The sequence below is a fragment of the Periophthalmus magnuspinnatus genome, chromosome 12 (genome assembly GCF_009829125.3).
Source record: "Periophthalmus magnuspinnatus isolate fPerMag1 chromosome 12, fPerMag1.2.pri, whole genome shotgun sequence".
NCBI classification, from domain to species: domain Eukaryota; kingdom Metazoa; phylum Chordata; class Actinopteri; order Gobiiformes; family Gobiidae; genus Periophthalmus; species Periophthalmus magnuspinnatus.
The window spans coordinates 3452777-3471896 of NC_047137.1; the positions used below are offsets into that span (position 1 = coordinate 3452777).

The 19120-nt window shown below is 39.6% G+C and overlaps 1 protein-coding gene across 1 annotated transcript; it reads left to right on the plus strand.

Moving 5' to 3' along the window:
- The first annotated feature begins 372 nt into the window (after positions 1-372).
- gnaz (guanine nucleotide binding protein (G protein), alpha z polypeptide) lies at positions 373-18047 on the plus strand. Its single transcript, XM_033976164.2, has 3 exons — positions 373-656; positions 7228-8527; positions 15717-18047. Exons 2-3 carry the CDS (start codon positions 7805-7807, stop codon positions 16059-16061), a joined length of 1068 nt encoding a protein of 355 aa, XP_033832055.1. The 5' UTR covers positions 373-656; positions 7228-7804; the 3' UTR covers positions 16062-18047.
- Positions 18048-19120: the final 1073 nt, after the last annotated feature.

The following is a 19120-nucleotide window of genomic DNA, read 5'->3' on the forward strand; positions in this document are numbered from 1 at the left end:
TTGTGCCCTCCCCTCCCTTCCACTCCTCTATTGTCCCCTCCTCTTCCCTCTCGGCCTATCATGTATGTTTTTTCAGTCATCAATGAAATCACAACCAAGCCTGCTGTTGGCTTGTCAGCAAGCATTCTAGCTCAGCAAACACATCTGCCAAGCGTATTGTTCACATGCTGGCCTCTTAAATGTGAATGTGAATTTTACTGTCATCTTCTAAGGGCTATTTGGACAATCTGTTTTGATGGTAACGGCTACATCAGGGACAGCTTTTTGTTAGCCTCATGATTTAATCCTGAGCATTTCCCTTTTCTCCTCTCTATCCCAGATGACTCCTCCCTCCATTTCTGCTCTGCACTCCCTCTCACAGCCCCTGTCTCTGACACACTCACATACACGCACACATATATACACGCCCTCCACCCCCATCGCTGCAGTGTCTCAACTACCTTGGAGCAAACAAGACAGGATACAGCACACAGACACTAGTAAGAAGGAGAAGCAGGGGCACTGAAAGGCTGAGTGATGTGCCACTGTGACGCCGTGAGTACGAGGGAGCTATGAGGATGAAACAGCAGGACTAAAGCAGGATTGCACGGAGCTGTTCTCACTGCAAGGGCTTGTCTGCAGTATCCTTTGTACATGGATGCTGGCTTGTGAACACGGTAAGCCTGACTGTTCTGCAACAGACAGCTATTTTTCTTAAGGGTGGTCGTCTTTGGACATAGGAAATGGCCAAGATACCATATTTGATTACAGCTACTCGCAGAGGGAGTGACAGAGTCTTTTTTTTGATACTGTAGCAAAAGGGATGTTCAGAGATGGTACCAAGGCTTGGCTGTCCTATCCCCTCCTCCACCCTGCTAGCTCTGTGCCAACAAATGGTGTTATTTTATGCTTGCAATTTGACTCATCACTTCCCTGGTGCATCTTTGCTTGATGTAAATGTGCTTTTAACTAGGTATATAGTTCTTACCTGATATAATTACTTTAGGTTATGTAGGACAAGTGGAAGATGCATCAAAGGTATGTGAGCGCTCACATCTGGGTCTGCGATTCTCTCCAGGCCCTAAGCTCTGAAACAGAAACAAGTCAGTAAATGAATCAATAGAGATGACTTGAAATATTTGATGTATATGTTCTTATGGTGTGGACAACCTCATGAGACTTGTTTCATAGAGAGTGAGGTGAATTGTAGCCCATCAAGAGCACAGGAACATAAGCTCTGTCAGAGGAGCTCGCTGTCTGCTAAGGGAGGAAAAATTTATATTGACACTGAAATACAATCTCAAGACTGGGTTTATTTGTTCTATTTGTATCAAATAGCATGTATCCATTTATGCGCACAAATCAGTAAGAGGAAGCACAAGGGGGGAGTGGGGCATGTTCATTACTCAGCAGCCAACTGGATGATTTGTGACATTTTCTGTCTCAACAGTCCCTCATATGTTTGACACAGCATCAGGCTTTTTTTCAATGGGGATCAGCGCTGTAGAATCAGGAGAGGACCAGAGCGCTCAGTGTGTAGTGTATGTGTGTTTGTGTTTCATGCTCCAGAGACTCACAGAGAGAGAAAAGGAGTGCAGGGAGGGGTCGCCAGGCTGGGGGTTTAACAGTAGGGAGGCAGATGGGGCAGAGGGGCGGAGGTTCATGCAGTAGAGAACAGTGCAAGAGAAACAAATAAAGAAAGAAATTGAAAGAAGATTTGGAACAGATTGGATGACAGAAAGAGGAGAAAGTCTGTGATGATTTCTGTGGTGCAGACCCAACGTTTCAGAGCATGTGACAACTAAAGAATGCGTGTGTGATAGATCCACCAACTCACACTGAGGCCTAGACATCTGTGAAGCGAGGAAAAATGGTGGAATAAATCCTGTACAACTGCTATCAAAACAGAGTAGAAATTGGCATTCTTTTAAAAAGCCCAGTTAAGGTTTCACAAGGGAAAACAGAAAAGAATATTGATTGTGCACATTGTCTAGTGTTATTTTATGTAAAAAGCCTTAAGTCACATGGGACATTGAATATTTCAGAAAATTTAAAGCTAAGCTCAAATTATTTATAGAAGGCAATGCGGTGACCAATTAATTGTGCATACTCCTTGTTTAGTCATGTACAAACATAACCATCTGTTGTATGTGTTCACAACCAAAGTTTTAATTAATTATACTACATAATAAACTAGACATCATCTCAGTGTAGCAGATAGGCTTCTAAACATGTGGCCTACAGGGATATGACAAGACAAGCAATTGTGCGACAAAATTTGACTCCCCTCCACGCCTGCTGTTACTGGGTGACATAATAGACAGAGGGGACAAATGGGGTTTCGTAGTGACTATTGTTGTTATGGTAGCAGGTTTTCCTCCTGTAGGCCTTTGCTCAGATCTATGTGCAGTTGAAGACATATTTAACCTTGCAGGTGAGTAAACCAACTACTTGGACATTATACATTGCTCTATTACAGCACAGTGCTACAGGGCCAAGTCTGTGTCTCTTGGGGACCAACTGAATAGAATGATTAATCAAAGACATCACATGGTTCATGGGGGAGTATCTGAATGACTGAATGTATTTGGCAAAAAAAATCAGTTGTAACTCTGTTGTATTCTCTGTGTGTAAGGATTGCTTTGTCACTCTATGATGTCAGACAGGTCATTGGTCTGTTTTAGCTGGTTCAGCATTTGTGTTTGTTTTGGGTGTTTAAATACTTGCCAGTTACTGGGGCAAAGTATCATCTATGCACAAGGAGCAGTGGGACAGTATCTGGCAACCATTACACTTGACACAGACAGGTGAAATTGACTTGTGCATTACTAAATGCCAAAATACAAGATTTCAAACCAACTTGAAATTGGGTTGTATGAATGAGTATGGTTGAGCTACATAGAACAGATGGTTCTGTTCACTCCTTGCCTTTTTCTGTTCTCTGTTGTCTGATGTTTGTTGGTTGCAGAAGACAGGGGCTTGTCTGTTTCCCTGACTCCAGAGAGTGAGAGGGCCTTACTTGGAACACTCAAATCTAAGGGGCAGAGCAGAGGGGACTAACAGAGCAACTTTGTGTTCTGCTGCACACACACATAACAGTGGTCATATGACAACAAGGAGGTGGTGGGAAGGGAGAGGGATGATGAGGGAGTGCTACAGCCTCCTACCAGCAGAAGAAGGAAGTGAAGATAAGGTACACGATTTGAAACACTGTGATGGGACTCTCCATCTTTGATTCAACTGTTATCATTTATGAATTAGGGCATATTATTTAAGGGGAAATTAAAAACATGAAAATGTATTTAATAACAAACAAGAGCATCCTTGCTAAAAATACAAATGTGAGCCTATGGAAGACAAAGCATACAGCTTAATGTCCAACAAGAACTTTGTTGAACATTGTTCCATTATGAGGATGTAAAAACAAATATAACAAAACACTAAAACATTATATGAGTATTGCCTTTAAAAGCTGTCCATCGGACATTAATACAGGCAGCTGCTTTTGACTAGTTCGTTCATTTGCTGTAATAGCTATTAAAGTACACAGATATCTGTATATCTATGGGTTGTAAGAGCATGAAACCACAATTTCCATCAGCTTCTAGCATGTCCCTATCACCATGACCCAAATGATGAATACTGTGTTTCAGTGTGTGTGAATGTATACATCACAAAGTCTTTTGCGCTAGCTCTATGGTTTTGATCAGTGTTCAGATATTTTAGTACAAGTTACATCTCTCTAAGCTGTGTACACTATCTTCACACTCACACATAATGCATAGCATAGTGTCCACCTTGTACCATCTTCTCCTCTCACATCCCACAGTCTACACTACACATAGCTCCACTCTGCACAAACCTGCCATTGTCATCACTGGCTAGTCTTGTGACTCAGTGTGACCCGTCAGATTGAAGAATGGGGAACACAAACATTGAGATCAGCTTAACAGAGAATTATCACAAAAAACATCTAGCATACAGAGAGCTGACCCCCACCCCATCTCCACTCTCTACAGCCCACTGTTTGGAGGCAGTGGAGGACAGAATACTGCCCATCATTGTTTTTTCTTAATTAATGTGTAATGTAATGTTCTCAGATGTGTACAGTGCAGGCATCTCTCTCGGAAGTCCTGCACCAGACTTTCAGTTAAAAGCATGGGACATTATGCAAACTACTGACTGTGAACCCCAGCTATGCTAATATAAAACTGTTAGGCATTTCAACAAGGATTAGGAAAAGAAAAAAGTTTAAAATCATTTTAATTAGTGATGGGCAAATACAATTTTTTGTGCTTCTTGATCCAACTCCAAGTAACACTATGGCAAGCATTGCCATCAATCCAATATCTATAGCAATTTTGCTTTAAAATGCATTCAGACTCCTCTACTATTAAGAATTGCCTTGGCGTATAGAGGCATGATCTCATTACCTCCGCTCCACCTCAGTTTGAACTGATTTGGATTTATTTTGCTGTTCAATAACTTTCATAATTCTGACATACCCGGACTCTGACTCACCATAGAAAACAAGCCTCTGGTTTGTGGAATAGTGCTTGTTCCAGTGTGCAAAATGTGCGTGATGCTTTTTTGCATATTATTAGCTCAAACATTGAGGCCTCACATGATACAGTGCTATCTACTGAATCTTTGCTGCAACTGACATTGGGATGACATTGATCTAATGCTGTGTTGCTAGGATGAAAATGACTGTCTGCTTTTTACCCCCAAAATTTACAATGCTACAGTATAGTTATTTTTCCAACTCTTAAGACTTCTCCCCGTAAATTCATTAAAGCTAACTGACTTTTCTTTCTTTCTTTCTTTCTTTCTTTCTTTCTCTCTTTCTTTTCTTTTCTTTCTTTCTTTATTTTTTTTTTAAAAAAAGGTGTGAATTATTGTAATTTACAGATATGGTGTTATGTTTTTAGAAATAATATGGTCAGTTCAAAATTACTTTTTAAAGTGTATTATAAATTCGAGTCTACTAACCTTGTCTGTGAAATTTGAGTCCTATAAGGTCCTCCTTTTTGCTTGCTTGTGTATAGACTCTTGGAAATTCCCTGGCTGCAAGAAACTTGTATTCACTTTTCAGTATCAGTGTGGCCTGTGAATAATGATACAGAAATATTCGAGAGGTGAACTGAAAAGAGACTGATAGAAACACTTACATATTCATACTATTTCTAGATATTGTAAAATGATCAGTTTAATTAGTCCACAGTGTAGATGTAATTGTATTCATATTTGGGTCAGCACCCACAATAGATGTTAGACTCTGACAAGTGCTCTATGTAAAAGACAAATAAAAATCACAGTCAGGATAAGATTTGAGCTCCACTGAAATTCACTGCACAAAATTGGTGTCATGTGTACTCGACATAACAATGTTGTGGTCCAAATTAGGGCTAAATCTAACTAGATTAAAACCTCATGTTTTCAATAAAAAAAAAAGTTACAATATACTGTGGCTTAAGAAACAATTTCACACTAATATACAAGTGCCTGGAGTTAAAAGGGGAAATATCACCAAGTTTAGATGCTTGTTTATTGCTCTCACACAGGGACAATCAGTCTGTGGTTCTGAACCAGGAGTGTCATGATGTCCAGCAAGTCTCGAGAATATTACATGCCTATTCGTTTTGAGCTGGACTGACAATTTTATTAATCATTCATGCACAAGAGGTACTATGCCAGTGTGCACCATAATACCTTAAGTTCACCCTTTTGCTTTTGCCTGCTACATACAAACTAAGCAGACATCGACAAACTAGTGGGAATTTGACACTGTGAATTTATGATACCTGTGGATCACTATTTTATAATATGGATATTTTTATTCAAAATATTGATCTGAAAAAATTATAAATTAAATGCGTATGTTGACTTCCAGGGAACTCAAATAACTCTAACATGCAGGAATAACTAAATATCACTTTGAGTTGGTAAAAAAGAAGGGGAAATGACTATCACAATCTCAATTTTGCATAATATGTCTCCTTTACAGACAGTATGGAGCCTGTGCTCCTACTGTTTTAAAAAAAGGTACTACAATACAAACTGAGTGTGCACATACATGTTCTCATTCACAATATATAGACAGGACATGAACCATGGCTCATCTGAAAGCTCAGAACCTTCACTCGCTGTGCTGCAGAGGCTGCACTAGCATAGATTAATGATTGACCTGCAGGTGCTGAGGTTTATTTAGGTAGTATGGATTCAGATCACCTTTGAAACTGACAAAACAAATAAGAGATTCATGTGAGGCTCATTCTGCTTTCCAGCTGGATAACAGTCTTCAGAACCAAAACACCAAATTACAACATACAACTTGGACATCATATCCAATGTTTTTGTCATTGTGAATAAATTAACGTTACACTTCTTGTCAGTAAAATTGGTAATTGGTAAAGGTATTTATGATCTTACATACAGTTTCTTTAACCTAAATGCAGGAATTTACACTATTTACATTGTAAATAGCAAGTACTTACTACAGATACTACCATACTACAGACTTAATAGCTGTCACAGTATGTAGCTCCATAGAACATGCTACTACTAACAATAAGTGAGGAATTGTTAGGACTGTTTGATGTGACATAGCACACCTTCCTGATCTGTTATTAGAAGTAAGCAGCGTACTATTCTGTACTAACAGATGTGACCTTTCAGTGTGAGCAAATCAAGTGCGAGTGTGATGCAATGGCCTCAGAAAGAATTGCGACTTTCAACACGTAGTTGTCTGTAGTGGCTTTCAGGACTACCTTTTTGGTTAACGTGTGGTTGATGGATTTGAAAAACAAAAAAACAATTAGTTTGCAGTTTTATCTATTGGATCACCTCCCTGTTATATTGTTTCTCCTTAGTTCACCTTTGTGTATGCTTGACCTTGGTTTGTTGTTTTGCCATAATGGACTTTGTGCATGCAGTAGTTGGTAAAAGGTGGGCGTGGTTAGGCAGAAAAGAGCACAGTGTGTGGACTTGCTGGTGTTAGAGTAGTGCCACAGGACATGGGCAGTAAGGTTAGTGAACACATTTATACTTGTGACTATACTTACAAAGCTTTACTGGTAAAAAACAGAGGATAATGAAGTACCCAGACTCATATATTTATATGACTGCAGTTAGTATGTAATTTATGTTAAGTCATTATTTAAAATGTTATATACAAAAGGTTAGGATATACTGTAAACTACCTTTATTTGCACTGAACATGCTTTTCTTGTCTATCTTCTTTGGCAGACTCTGAAACTATCATATGTGTGGGAGATAACATCACATCAGAAGTATAAAGAGCTGAGCTGGGAGTTCAAGTGAAGACCAGAATCTCGCTGAGGTTGATTGTTATCGAAGGTAAACGGAGGCAGCTAAACTAAGTTGCCATGTGGGAGAGGAGAGTGCGAGTGCTTCTGTCCAAAGCCCTACTCCACTGACACAACTGCAGTCTCCTTAGCCCCCTGCTCCATCCAAAGCTGTTCTTCAGGGGCCTTGCTATGCGCCCCTTCTCCATTGGCCTCCATAGGCAGTCCCAACCTCAGGGCCAGGCACTGTGTGTGTCACACAAGTCTGGCTTCTACCCACACACTCCGACTACCCCTGAACGAAGAATGAGATACTCTTGAGTCACTCCTATGTGCGCTGACTCCTCTCTCAAAGACTAAATTGGTCCGATTTTGTGCTTTCACTGAAAGCCCAAAAAATATTGAAAACACTTCCACAAACCTTCACAATATTTCCATTTGGAAAACACTTTATCATATTGTGCTCCCCATCAAAAAGCAGCACGTGTTCCTTTGTGCTCACCACGTGGTGGAGGACCATGGGATGCCGTCAGAGTTCGGAGGAAAAGGAAGCTGCACGGCGCTCGCGGCGAATTGACCGCCATTTGCGGTCAGAAAGCCAGCGGCAGCGACGTGAAATCAAGCTTCTGTTGTTAGGCACTAGTAACTCTGGGAAAAGCACCATAGTAAAACAGATGAAGATCATCCACAGTGGAGGCTTTAACCTTGAAGCCTGCAAGGAGTACAAGCCCCTGATCCTGTACAATGCCATTGACTCCCTGACTCGCATTATTCGGGCCCTCACCACTCTCAAAATTGACTTTCACAACCCTGACCGGGCCTATGACGCTGTGCAGCTCTTTGCTCTCACTGGGCCCGCTGAGAGCAAAGGGGAGATCACACCAGAATTACTAGGTGTCATGAAACGTCTGTGGGCAGACTCAGGGGTCCAAGAGTGCTTTCAACGATCCAACGAGTACCACTTAGAGGACAACACTGCGTACTACCTGAATGACCTGGACCGCATCTCTGCACCTGAGTACATCCCAACTGTAGAGGACATCCTACGGTCACGCGACATGACCACGGGCATTGTGGAAAACAAGTTTACCTTCAAGGAGCTCACTTTCAAGATGGTGGATGTGGGAGGACAGCGCTCCGAGAGGAAAAAGTGGATCCACTGTTTTGAGGGCGTGACTGCAATCATTTTCTGTGTAGAACTTAGTGGCTACGACCTTAAACTCTACGAGGACAACCAGACGGTAAGATACAAAAAACAAAACACTAAACTAAGATGTTTTAGTTTACACTCACATAGTTATTATTGGAATGTATTATGTATTAACATTTCATGTTGTATTGTGGTGTCCATTCATCTCATTAAATATGACAATTTTACTATTCACTATTTCACGTTTACTTTGTTAAGCCCAAATTAAGACATATTTTTTGTAAAATTGCATTTAAATTTACAGATTGCTAAAGCCACCATGTGTTTTAGCAATATAAACTTCTCAGAGAAAAGACATTCTCAAATTATTTGTTTACAAAATATGTTACATCATGTTTCCAAAGGGGCGGTTTTAGCATTCAAAGAGTACAAATGTAACTTCAAAAACTGCTCACTTTTGTTAATGTGTAACTTGAAACACTACCATCAATCTATTATTCAATGAATGAATGAATGAATGAATGAATGAATGAATGAATGAATGAATTAAACTCAACTAGAGAAATTCTTGGCTGACAAAAGCAAATGCCCTGTCCATCAATTAATCAACTAAAAAGTGGCACCAGATGGGCTCTCAAAAGAATGACCTGACACTGACCCCAAATATATACAGTTTCACAAAACTAGTAAACTATATATTCATAAATTCCTTTTGAGCATTCACTGGTACTTAGTACCAGTACAATCCATTATTTTAATAATAATATAATAAATAATAATATAGTCAACCTTTTCACTTTAAGGTTAAAGTACACATTAATGTCCCTGTAGGGGAACTGTCCTCTGCATTTGACCCATCCTTCAAAGCCGCTGGGGCATCTGTTCTGGAGCAGTGAGCACCACAGTGCAGTGCTCGGGGACCCAGCTCCGTGATCTCATTGCTAGACTTGGTCAGGACTACCTTAGCTGGAGGATTTTACTTATTGTGTATGTGTTTTTTGTTGATTGGGGAATCCGTAGTGCCTGGAGAAAACCCACTCAGACAAGCACGCAAATTCCATATAAAAGCCCAGACAACCCAGGGATCGAACAGAACATGGAAGTAAAGAATTGTCAGGACCACTTAATATGTATTCACTGTCCCCCCTCTGTACCATATTCACTGTCCCCTCTCTGTACCATAGATTCACTCTTCCTCCTCTATACCACATATTCACTCTACCCAGCAACGTTAGCCTGCTACTATTGTAACACAAGCAATGCGCAGATATCATTGGTGAACTTGATAACATGGGAGTCACATCTGATTTAAAGCTGGGGTATCTGGCTATTTTGTGCCAGTTATAGCCATGTTCATGGCTCAGCTGAGTGGCAAGCCTTCAACGTCAAATAAAACACCAAACAGTCAAGTGGTATTGGGTCTTGGTATCGGATTCAGTACCACATTGATGAGTACGAGTACAAGCCCCTGGTATCCAGCAGATACCTAAAACTCGTGCATTTGTACAATATTTGTATATAGAACAGCATGATAAATTCATTATTTACTTACGACATATAAAGCCATACCTTCTCCTTTCTGTTGTAGCACATATAAATCCTTAATATATCACAATGAAATTACTAGTCAACTAACTTTGATAGACTAAGACACCATCAACCGATGAATCAATTACCTGAATAAAGGCCTAAAGCTCTAGTGTGTTCACATCATCCCCAATAGAGGTGGGACGTGGTGCTGACGGGAAGCATGTTGCACCTCTTTCCACATTAAATTACAGATCTGTCTACTCATGAAGATTTTGCAGTATTTTAGCCATGAACTCACCAATGTCACTGCAAAGTATCAATCAGCTGTGTTGCACCAAGGCTCCTGGGGGGCCTTTATTGGGTTTGTAGAGTCATGGTTAAATATCTGAAAACAAACGCTGGTCATCAACACTGTCCACTATGTATGAAGCATGTCCAAATGCTTTGTAGATTTCCCTGTTTCTCTTCAGATCAGAGGGATTGTTTTACTGCTCTCTCTTTCTCATTCTGTGAAATGAGCTCAGCCTCAAGTCAACAGATCTGGCTGAAAGGTCTTTGGATTTGGGGCTAGACCTAAGACATAGAGGCTCCTTCGTATATCGGTCTTGCTGTGCCAGTGACATACATTCACTAACATGCCTTCAGTTACATCCATCCGCTGTACTGATCATTGATCTAAACCTTCCCCATATAATCCCTGTAATTTTACAGGATTTTGAAAATAATTTTCATAATTATTCATTAAAATAATCAGTGGAAAAGAATATATATATATATAATAGAGAATAAGTAGTCGGTAGGGAGAAGCCTCCCTCAACTCAGGTATATTTCATATTATTGTAGTTTTACCGTAATGTTTTATAGCATATAACCATTCTTCATTCTTCCATTTTGTCTCTAAACATTGTGTGTGTGTGTGTGTGTGTGTGTGTGTGTGTGTGTGTGGGTGTGGGTGTGGGTGTGCGCACGCGTGCGTGCTTGCGTGCGTGTGTGTGTGCATGTGTGTGTCCTACATAGGGCTTTGTGGATGACAAAACAAAATCACCGAAAACATAATAAAAATTGTGTAGCACTATTTCAGTTCCTAGTAGAGTGGTAGTTTGGAGTGCTGTCAGCTAGAAATTTAGATTTTGTGTGGCTGAGCTTTTGTCATAATAAGATTTTAATCTGTGTCATTGCTGACAAGGGAGTACATGCTTAACCTGGCAGTTGTCATATTCTCATATGGTGTTCCCCAGTTGTGCTACTACAATTTAACTAAAATTCAGTTTCTCTAATTATGTATAATTAATAGGTGAACTACTGAAAATGTGTACAAATAAATGGTTCTTACATTTTACATCAACGTGTAAATACTCATAAACATTTCTTTAAATGTAGGTAGGTTTGTACATGTGCTACAAGGATAAAGCAGAGTGCTGATGTGCTAGGTAAGAACATGAAATCAATTACTTTTATGTGTAAAAATAAAGCAAGATGAGAAAATCCTGTATGGTGTTAATTGAGTTCACAGAATCAAGTGCTCAGCTGTACCTGTGAGAATTAGCAGATTATGATGGCAATATGCAGCTAAGGGAGTTCACAGGTGCTAGGATTTTTTTTATAGCCCATCACTGGTTATTGGTTAATGTAACATTTAAAATAATTTACAGTTATTTGCATAATAATTAATAGAAAATTTGTTGCATGAGCTGAGTCCACCTAGTCTCCCAATTAGCTCCGCCCCTGGTCTTTAAAGTACAGCGTCACAGCTTAGACAGTGGAGGCTGCACAAGCCATCATCACGACATCTGAACTCATGTTTAGGGCCACTTTTAAGTAGCCTGCATCCTCATCTTATGGGCGGACATTATTTTCACTTTTTTCAATATAGAAAAAGCTATTCCTTAACTTCTCAAATGAGGTCTATCTTCTTAAAATAACACAGAGGGAAAAGCTTGCAAGCAGTAGAATGTTGTTATGACTTTCAAAACACCCCATAAAGTCCATGATCTTTACATTTTTAGGCTTCTTGGTTCTGTCAGGTTCATTCAGCAGCTTACACAGACGTGGTACTGCACAGCCAGCTTGTGCTCTGTTGTGAAGATTTGCCCAGGTCATTTTCTGCCTTGGGTGGCCCAGTGATAAGGAGCTAGAATAAGGACCACACGAGCATGGGGTGCACTGCAGACTCTATAGTGGGGGTGGGCAATTATTTTTTTCCCCGAGGGCCATAGTTGAATCCAGACACATGGCAGAGAGCCGGATCAAGGCGATCATTGGTGTAATAAATGCTTATAAGCAAATTCCTGTAGAATATAGGTTAATGTAAAGAAAACAGGCCGAGGGCCCGGTGTTATCTGTCCAACCAGAACCTCACGCTTTGACAGATGAATAGTCTGTGTAAAAACAAACATGGTGGCTTGCACCTACAAGGAAAAGAAAATTCTGGAGAATCAACAATCCAAGTACCAAACCGTTAATTTATCTCAGGTAAAAGAAGTTATGTATTTTCTAGACCCTGGTCAGGCAAGGACGGATGCGATCTACAGGCCACAAAATGCCCTTGTTTTCTATAGACTGAAGAATGGAAAAGGCTAAAGATGGCTGTTCAAGCTGTTGAAGTGTGACATCTGGATGGTTTATTGTGTTGCACAGCAGTGGTGGAAAAAGTGCTGAAAGTTTGTAATTAAAAGTATACTTACATGGCTAAAAATGTACTCAAATACAAGTACCGCTGGCCAATTTTTCTTGAGTAAAACTATAAAGTACACATGAAAAATACTAGTGAAAGTAATTACCTTTACATGCAATTTCCGTTGCATTTTACGTTTGATTGATTAAACAGATGAAGTTGTTTCCATAATCAGCATATTCTCTGAACTCTGGCCACTCAGAACGGGTGATGTGGTGCTGTGTGTATGTAAAGAGAGGAGACACAGAAATGGGACAACTGTTCATTAGGACACTTGGAACTTGTAGTGTACTCAGTAACGCCTATGATTTCAAATGTAGCTAATTATAATTGCATGGCTTGAATTGCAAGTACAAGTACATGTTTGAAAATCTACTCAAAAAAGTACCCAAAAAAATACACAATTATGGTAATGTGAGTATTTGTAATTAGTTACTTTTCACCCCTTTTGCACAGAGCACCTCAATACCTGATTGCGCCACCCCTTGGTCATTGTCGTCCTGGATGCCTGCTCACTGGATCCATATTAAACAATTTTAAAAACACACCACTAATGATACTAATCCCCTAATATCACAGATATTGATATCAGTACCGACAACAGCATCCTTCACCATTTCTGAGAAAGCCTTGACTAGAACAGCTGAATCAGCTGAATTTATGGCCTGTCTTCTGGCTAGTCATCATCTCACTCCTAAGGGTTACTAACCTTTACTCATCAAGTCATTGACATAAAAAACTAAAGTGGTGGCAGCACCATGTCTAACACCAACACACTAACTCACACAAGACAAGAATACTGTAATAATTACAGTACAACATTTACCCATCATCCCATTCCCCGATGTATTTTCCTTGTCCCACTCCCATCCCTGTCTTCATAATGAACCGCTGCCATGGTTACTGTTGCTTAGCAACAGACCAGTCAAATGCTCCTAATCCTGTGCTGCTGACAGTGAGCTGTGACTAGGAAAGTGAGGATGAGAAGTGCAGTGGAGGGAAGTGAAAGGGGAGGGGCTTTTAAAAAACAGATATGAAATGTATGTGTATGATCATGTGTTTGTGCGTGCATTATTGATGTGGACAGCAGGTGTGTAGAGAGCTGGGGCTCCAGAAAGTGTTGTATGTGAAGTGTAAAGGAAGTGTCAAATGCATGGCTGAGCATATGTTAAGAACTAACAAGCAAAAACAAAACAAAACAAAAATTATAAATAAACTCATGTAGGACTTCATGTTAGACAATGCATCATCCATATAGAAACATCTTAAGTGTTGTTTCAGTGAGATGAAATATTAGAATATTGAGGAATAGCCCCTAATATTCAGCTTCAGTTATTCAGTTTCATGTTATTTGCAATATTTTGAGGACCCTTTCTCATTCAAAAGATTTATTATGTTTTAATTTGTTCATCACTATAGCAATGGTCTTAATTTTCGTCATTCTGAATCCCTAGATTTTTATTGGCTGTGTGGTGCAAGGTGAAATCTTACAACAGCTTTGCTCACAACCACTTTGGCAATTCTAAGCATGTGGTTTACAATTTATTATAATATAATATTATATATTTAGTACATCCATACTTCTGCCAAATTGAAAAAAGACCAAATCACCCTAAGACTGGAGATTAGCTGAGATCTCAGGGAGCACAAGCCCTACTCAACAGCATACTGTTGTATGTGACTATTGCTTCAGGTTTCTGACTCAAATAAAAAGCACAACATTCTACTGCTCTTTATCTTTGCCCATAATGGATTACAATGGGAAAGGGAAATGTAGCTGCAGTAACTCAGCTTAATTATGAGCTAGACCTCTAAAGTCATCTGGCAGGTGAAAACAAGGGGAGACAGAGAGGGCTGCAGCACCAGTAGGTGTTTTAAGCAAAGGAAGGATGTCTGAAGCCTCAATCCTCCTGGGTTCTCTCACTTCCTCCTGTTCTCTGGCTCCCCATTAACAAACTTACTGTAAGCGCGCCCCCGTTGGCAGGTGCAGAGGCTGGGGACAACCAGAGCTCAGCTGGTGTTCTCCTGTCCAACTCACTTAGCAGTTGGGCTCTTGTTTTGACTCACTGTGAGATGAGAGAGGTCATAACAGCATGTCAGTTGATTTTATACACATCTTTTTAGAATCCATTTATAATTCACTGAAAAGGTAATTTCAAAATCTTGTTTACCATTTTGTAAATCTGCTTTTATGCCCTAGTGCTTTATTTTTTACATTTATGATATTGCAATCCTTAACTACGTCTTTCTGTATTTTTTCATGCAGAAGAGATCTTGTGATTTGCTCAGAGCATCATGTTGTTTCTGTAACCTTTTAAGCAACAGCCTTGCATCTAACAACCTTCCAGTCACAAGCTCCTGGCTAGTCGCCACATACCAGCAGCTGCCATGAGCAGATCAACTTTCTCTTTATTCCCTTTCTCTTATACATTGAACGTCACATGAGCCCCATCTGTATTGAACGCTATGCACACACGTGCATGAGAAGACATACACTTTTTTAAGCAGATAGTATACATGTACACTCTTAAATCATTAAACACCTTTGTTTTGCCTAAGTGCTTAGACAAGGTTATAAAGCTTGAAATTGAAGTGATTGATTCATTTTATTTATGAACTTAGTTTTAAGTTTGTCTCTAGTAAAAACAGATTGCCTGTGGGCAGTATTTGTCCTGACATCCACATGACTCACAAATGTCATATAGAATTTCTTAGTTACATCATTTATAGCCATGTGGCCATGCATATACTTCTGTAACAGGTTCAATTTGTTAAACGGTTTGAGTCTATATGGTGTTTTTTAGATTCCTTAACTGACTAAATGATTGTAAGAAAACCAATCGGGTGTGATTGTAAAAGTTCAAACCCAGGTCTTCGGTTGTCTGCCTTTGTTGACATAACAGAAAAACTGAACCTTTGGCTAGTCAGCTGGGTGGGGATATGTTCTGCTTCACTTTACTCATAAAGTTTATCCTGAATACAATTTGCCACAACTGTAAATGCTTCTTTATTTTTCATTCATTACATGATACATGGAATCGAGTGGTTTAATTATTTCTTGCACTTCTCCCCACAGAGTCGCATGGCAGAAAGTTTGCGTCTGTTTGATTCCATTTGCAACAACAACTGGTTCACCAACACGTCTCTTATCCTGTTCCTCAACAAGAAGGACCTATTGGCTGAGAAGATTAAACGTATTCCTTTAACAGTATGCTTCCCAGACTACAAAGGTCAAAACACCTATGAGGAAGCAGCCGTCTATGTGCAGCGACAGTTTGAGGACCTTAACCGCAACAAGGAAACCAAGGAAATCTATTCGCACTTCACCTGTGCCACTGACACCAGCAACATCCAGTTTGTGTTCGACGCCGTCACGGACGTGATCATCCAGAATAATCTCAAGTACATTGGTTTGTGCTAGGATCTCACTGGGGGATAGGATTTGGGAGGGTAATTCAGACCTCTGCACACCAGCTAGCCAGCCATTGGCAGGTTCTACAGATGGCCTCATGTTTTATCTCCACTGGGAGCTGCAGCAGAGAACTGTGCTTACAAGGTGCTCTGAGTCAACGTGTCAATGCTAAGGCTAAAGAGCTGATGGTCCACACTCAAGACGGGAATATGCCCCATTGTGTTTGCACTGAATATGAGTATGCAGAGACACCCAAATACACACACACACACACACACACACTTTTCTGTTGCTCACACATTGTCTTTGGATAACAGTCAAGTATATTCTATATGTGGCTGGAAAACTGGAATTGTTCAACATCTGTCCCTAGCCTGCCAAGCCAGACTGCAGGTCTAAAGTGGGGCTCTCCAGTTACTTTGGTCTCTTGTTTTATTTGCCTGAGTCAATTAATGCTGCATTACAACTTAAATCAAATATTAATGTTCTCTTTTGAATTTTCACCCAACAATGGTAAGCAGTGAATGCACTTGATGTGATGTAAAGAGCGTTGTGTGTCTGAAAAAATGTCAGTAAACATGATGATGTCACAGGTGTTTTGCCTGAAAGAGGAAACTGCCACACTTTAAACTCAAGTGAATCTTCTTCTTCACAAGACTTAGTTTGACCCACAGTCGTAGCGCCATTCTGTTCAGATTCTATCTTTTTTTTTTTTTTTCTCCTTGTACCTCAAAGGTGTTACTCAAGCAGAGTTCAAAGTATTAAATATCATACCATTGTCCATCCAAAAGACAAACAGTGCCAAGACCCAACTGTAAATAAACACAGATCTTATCTACAACTTTTGTTTTTATGGACAAATATTTTAAACATGCATGGTTTTGTTACTTTGGGATACTAATATATTTTATTTTGAAATTTGTTTCTCTTAGTTAATATATTCCCAAAAATCTATATAAAAGTCAAACACTGTGTACGATTGTACAGTTAAGAGAGGAATCTATTGAAAAGAATTATATGAATATAAAGTGGTTCAATAATATTCTAATAATGGTAAAAATGACTGTGATGATAAGACAATGTGAAAAACACTTCACAAAGTTAGCATGAGAAAAGCTCAAAGGAGAACAAGACTGTAGAAAAAAAGGAAACTTTCAAAGCTCAATCTTCCTCCCATTATCAAAGTGGAAAGTTGTTCAAGTCAATCAAATGATGTGTAAATATACTGTAAGGTACGCTATGCTTAAACAAATAAAGATGAAGCTGGCATACTTTGAGTGGGGTGGAGACAGAGCATGTAAGAATGAGTGGATCAACACAATCTTCCTCTCACTCTTTTAAATAAAACTGGTGATTTGCAAACAACTGTGTTAAGGGCTCAAGGCTTGACTTTACAGGATGTCCAAACCAACAAAAACAGCAATTAAAAAGATGATTAAAAAGGACATTAACAATGAATAAAACAACTTATGCAAATTTCTATTGTGTTGTATGGTTTTGAGTGCTGGTTGTGTCCAATATGCTATAAACTTTGCTTGTTTAATTTTGATGTGTGAGAGTGGTTCTTGTCTGAAAGCATCATGTCTTTTGGCCCAAACCATTCTTCGTTAATTTTCTTTGCATGACAAACAAGGTCTCTTCAAATTAATAAGTTGGTAAAACTGCTCAGTCAAGAAACTCTGCAATCACTTAAGTAGGTCTTATTTTTTATTCTAAAGATTACCATAGGTTACCATATATATTTTGAATTAAATAATTAAATATAATCCTACTATGAACTACTGACACAGAAGGGCCACAAAGATGTGCTGGACTGACAAGAGCTTGCAGTGTTCATGGTGAACTGCTGTATGGTATAAAAACGCTCAACACCTTCAGTCTGTCTTATTATTTCAGAATTACGCTGCATCAAAATATTTGTCACTTTGAAAAGAACACACTGTCCAAATTCATTCTGCGTGCTCCTCTGTCTGAGATCATGACATAATAAGTGTTTGTCCTCATCGTACAATGTAGCTACTGGGGCAGCAGTAATGTGGACATAAAGTATGCAATTAAATTACTCCTGAATGAACTTGGCCTATGTGCAATGTGGCGACAATGTATGCCCAGATTCCTTTCTAATTGGTGTCTAAACCCCAGCTGACCCTAGATGTTTTTGGGGCAATCACGGTTCAGGATTAAAGAAGTTAACAGTACAAATTAGATTTAGATTTTTGCAAGAAGGTGCCTGAGAACAAATAGGCGTTCATTACACATGATCTGAAAACAAGTTGTTAAAAAGAGTCCTGCTAAGAGTCCTGGTGTGATCTGAACAGTTCTCATGGGTCAGGTGACAGTTATGTGGACACTCCACTGGTTGATGAATCATTACCACCTCAGTGGTTAATCAGTGTTTGGAAACATGTCTTCAAGCCACATCAGGATTCAGTGTGGAAGGGTTCACGTCACAGAGAGAATTTGTGTAGGGGATGAACATAAATATAATCTGGTTAATAGAGACTAGAGAAAACACACCTTGTGACTATCATGCGATAGGGGTTTGTTGTCAACAACAACAACAACAAAAAATACACTAAATGTGAGCATGGTCGCAAGAATCAAAAATCCATTGACAGAGATTTTAATCACAGACCTGGTTTGCAAAGAAGCTGATGACCCAGGAGCATAACCTTTACCACAAGACAAAAAGGTGATAGCAAAACAAGGCTCATTTAGATTCAAACAACACTGAACACCATAAATGGGTGAATATATCAAAATCTGATTATTCAAGGAAAATGATGATGAATCACTGACATCTTTCCTGTCCTCAGTTCGCCTGACTCCACTCCACTCAGTGACCTCCAGATTTGATTTCCACCTTAACCTCCTCCATTTTGCTCTAAGCTCATCTATCTGCTCCCACCTTCTTTGGCTGCAAACTGTCAGGCTAAGACACCGCCAAAGCCCTGCAGCAGTCACAAAATCCAACAATCTGGCATTCCCTTTGAAGAGCTTACATTGTGATTTAGTCTTTCTCCTCTGCTATATGGTGTCAAATCTGGCATTTACATTTTTGCATCAAG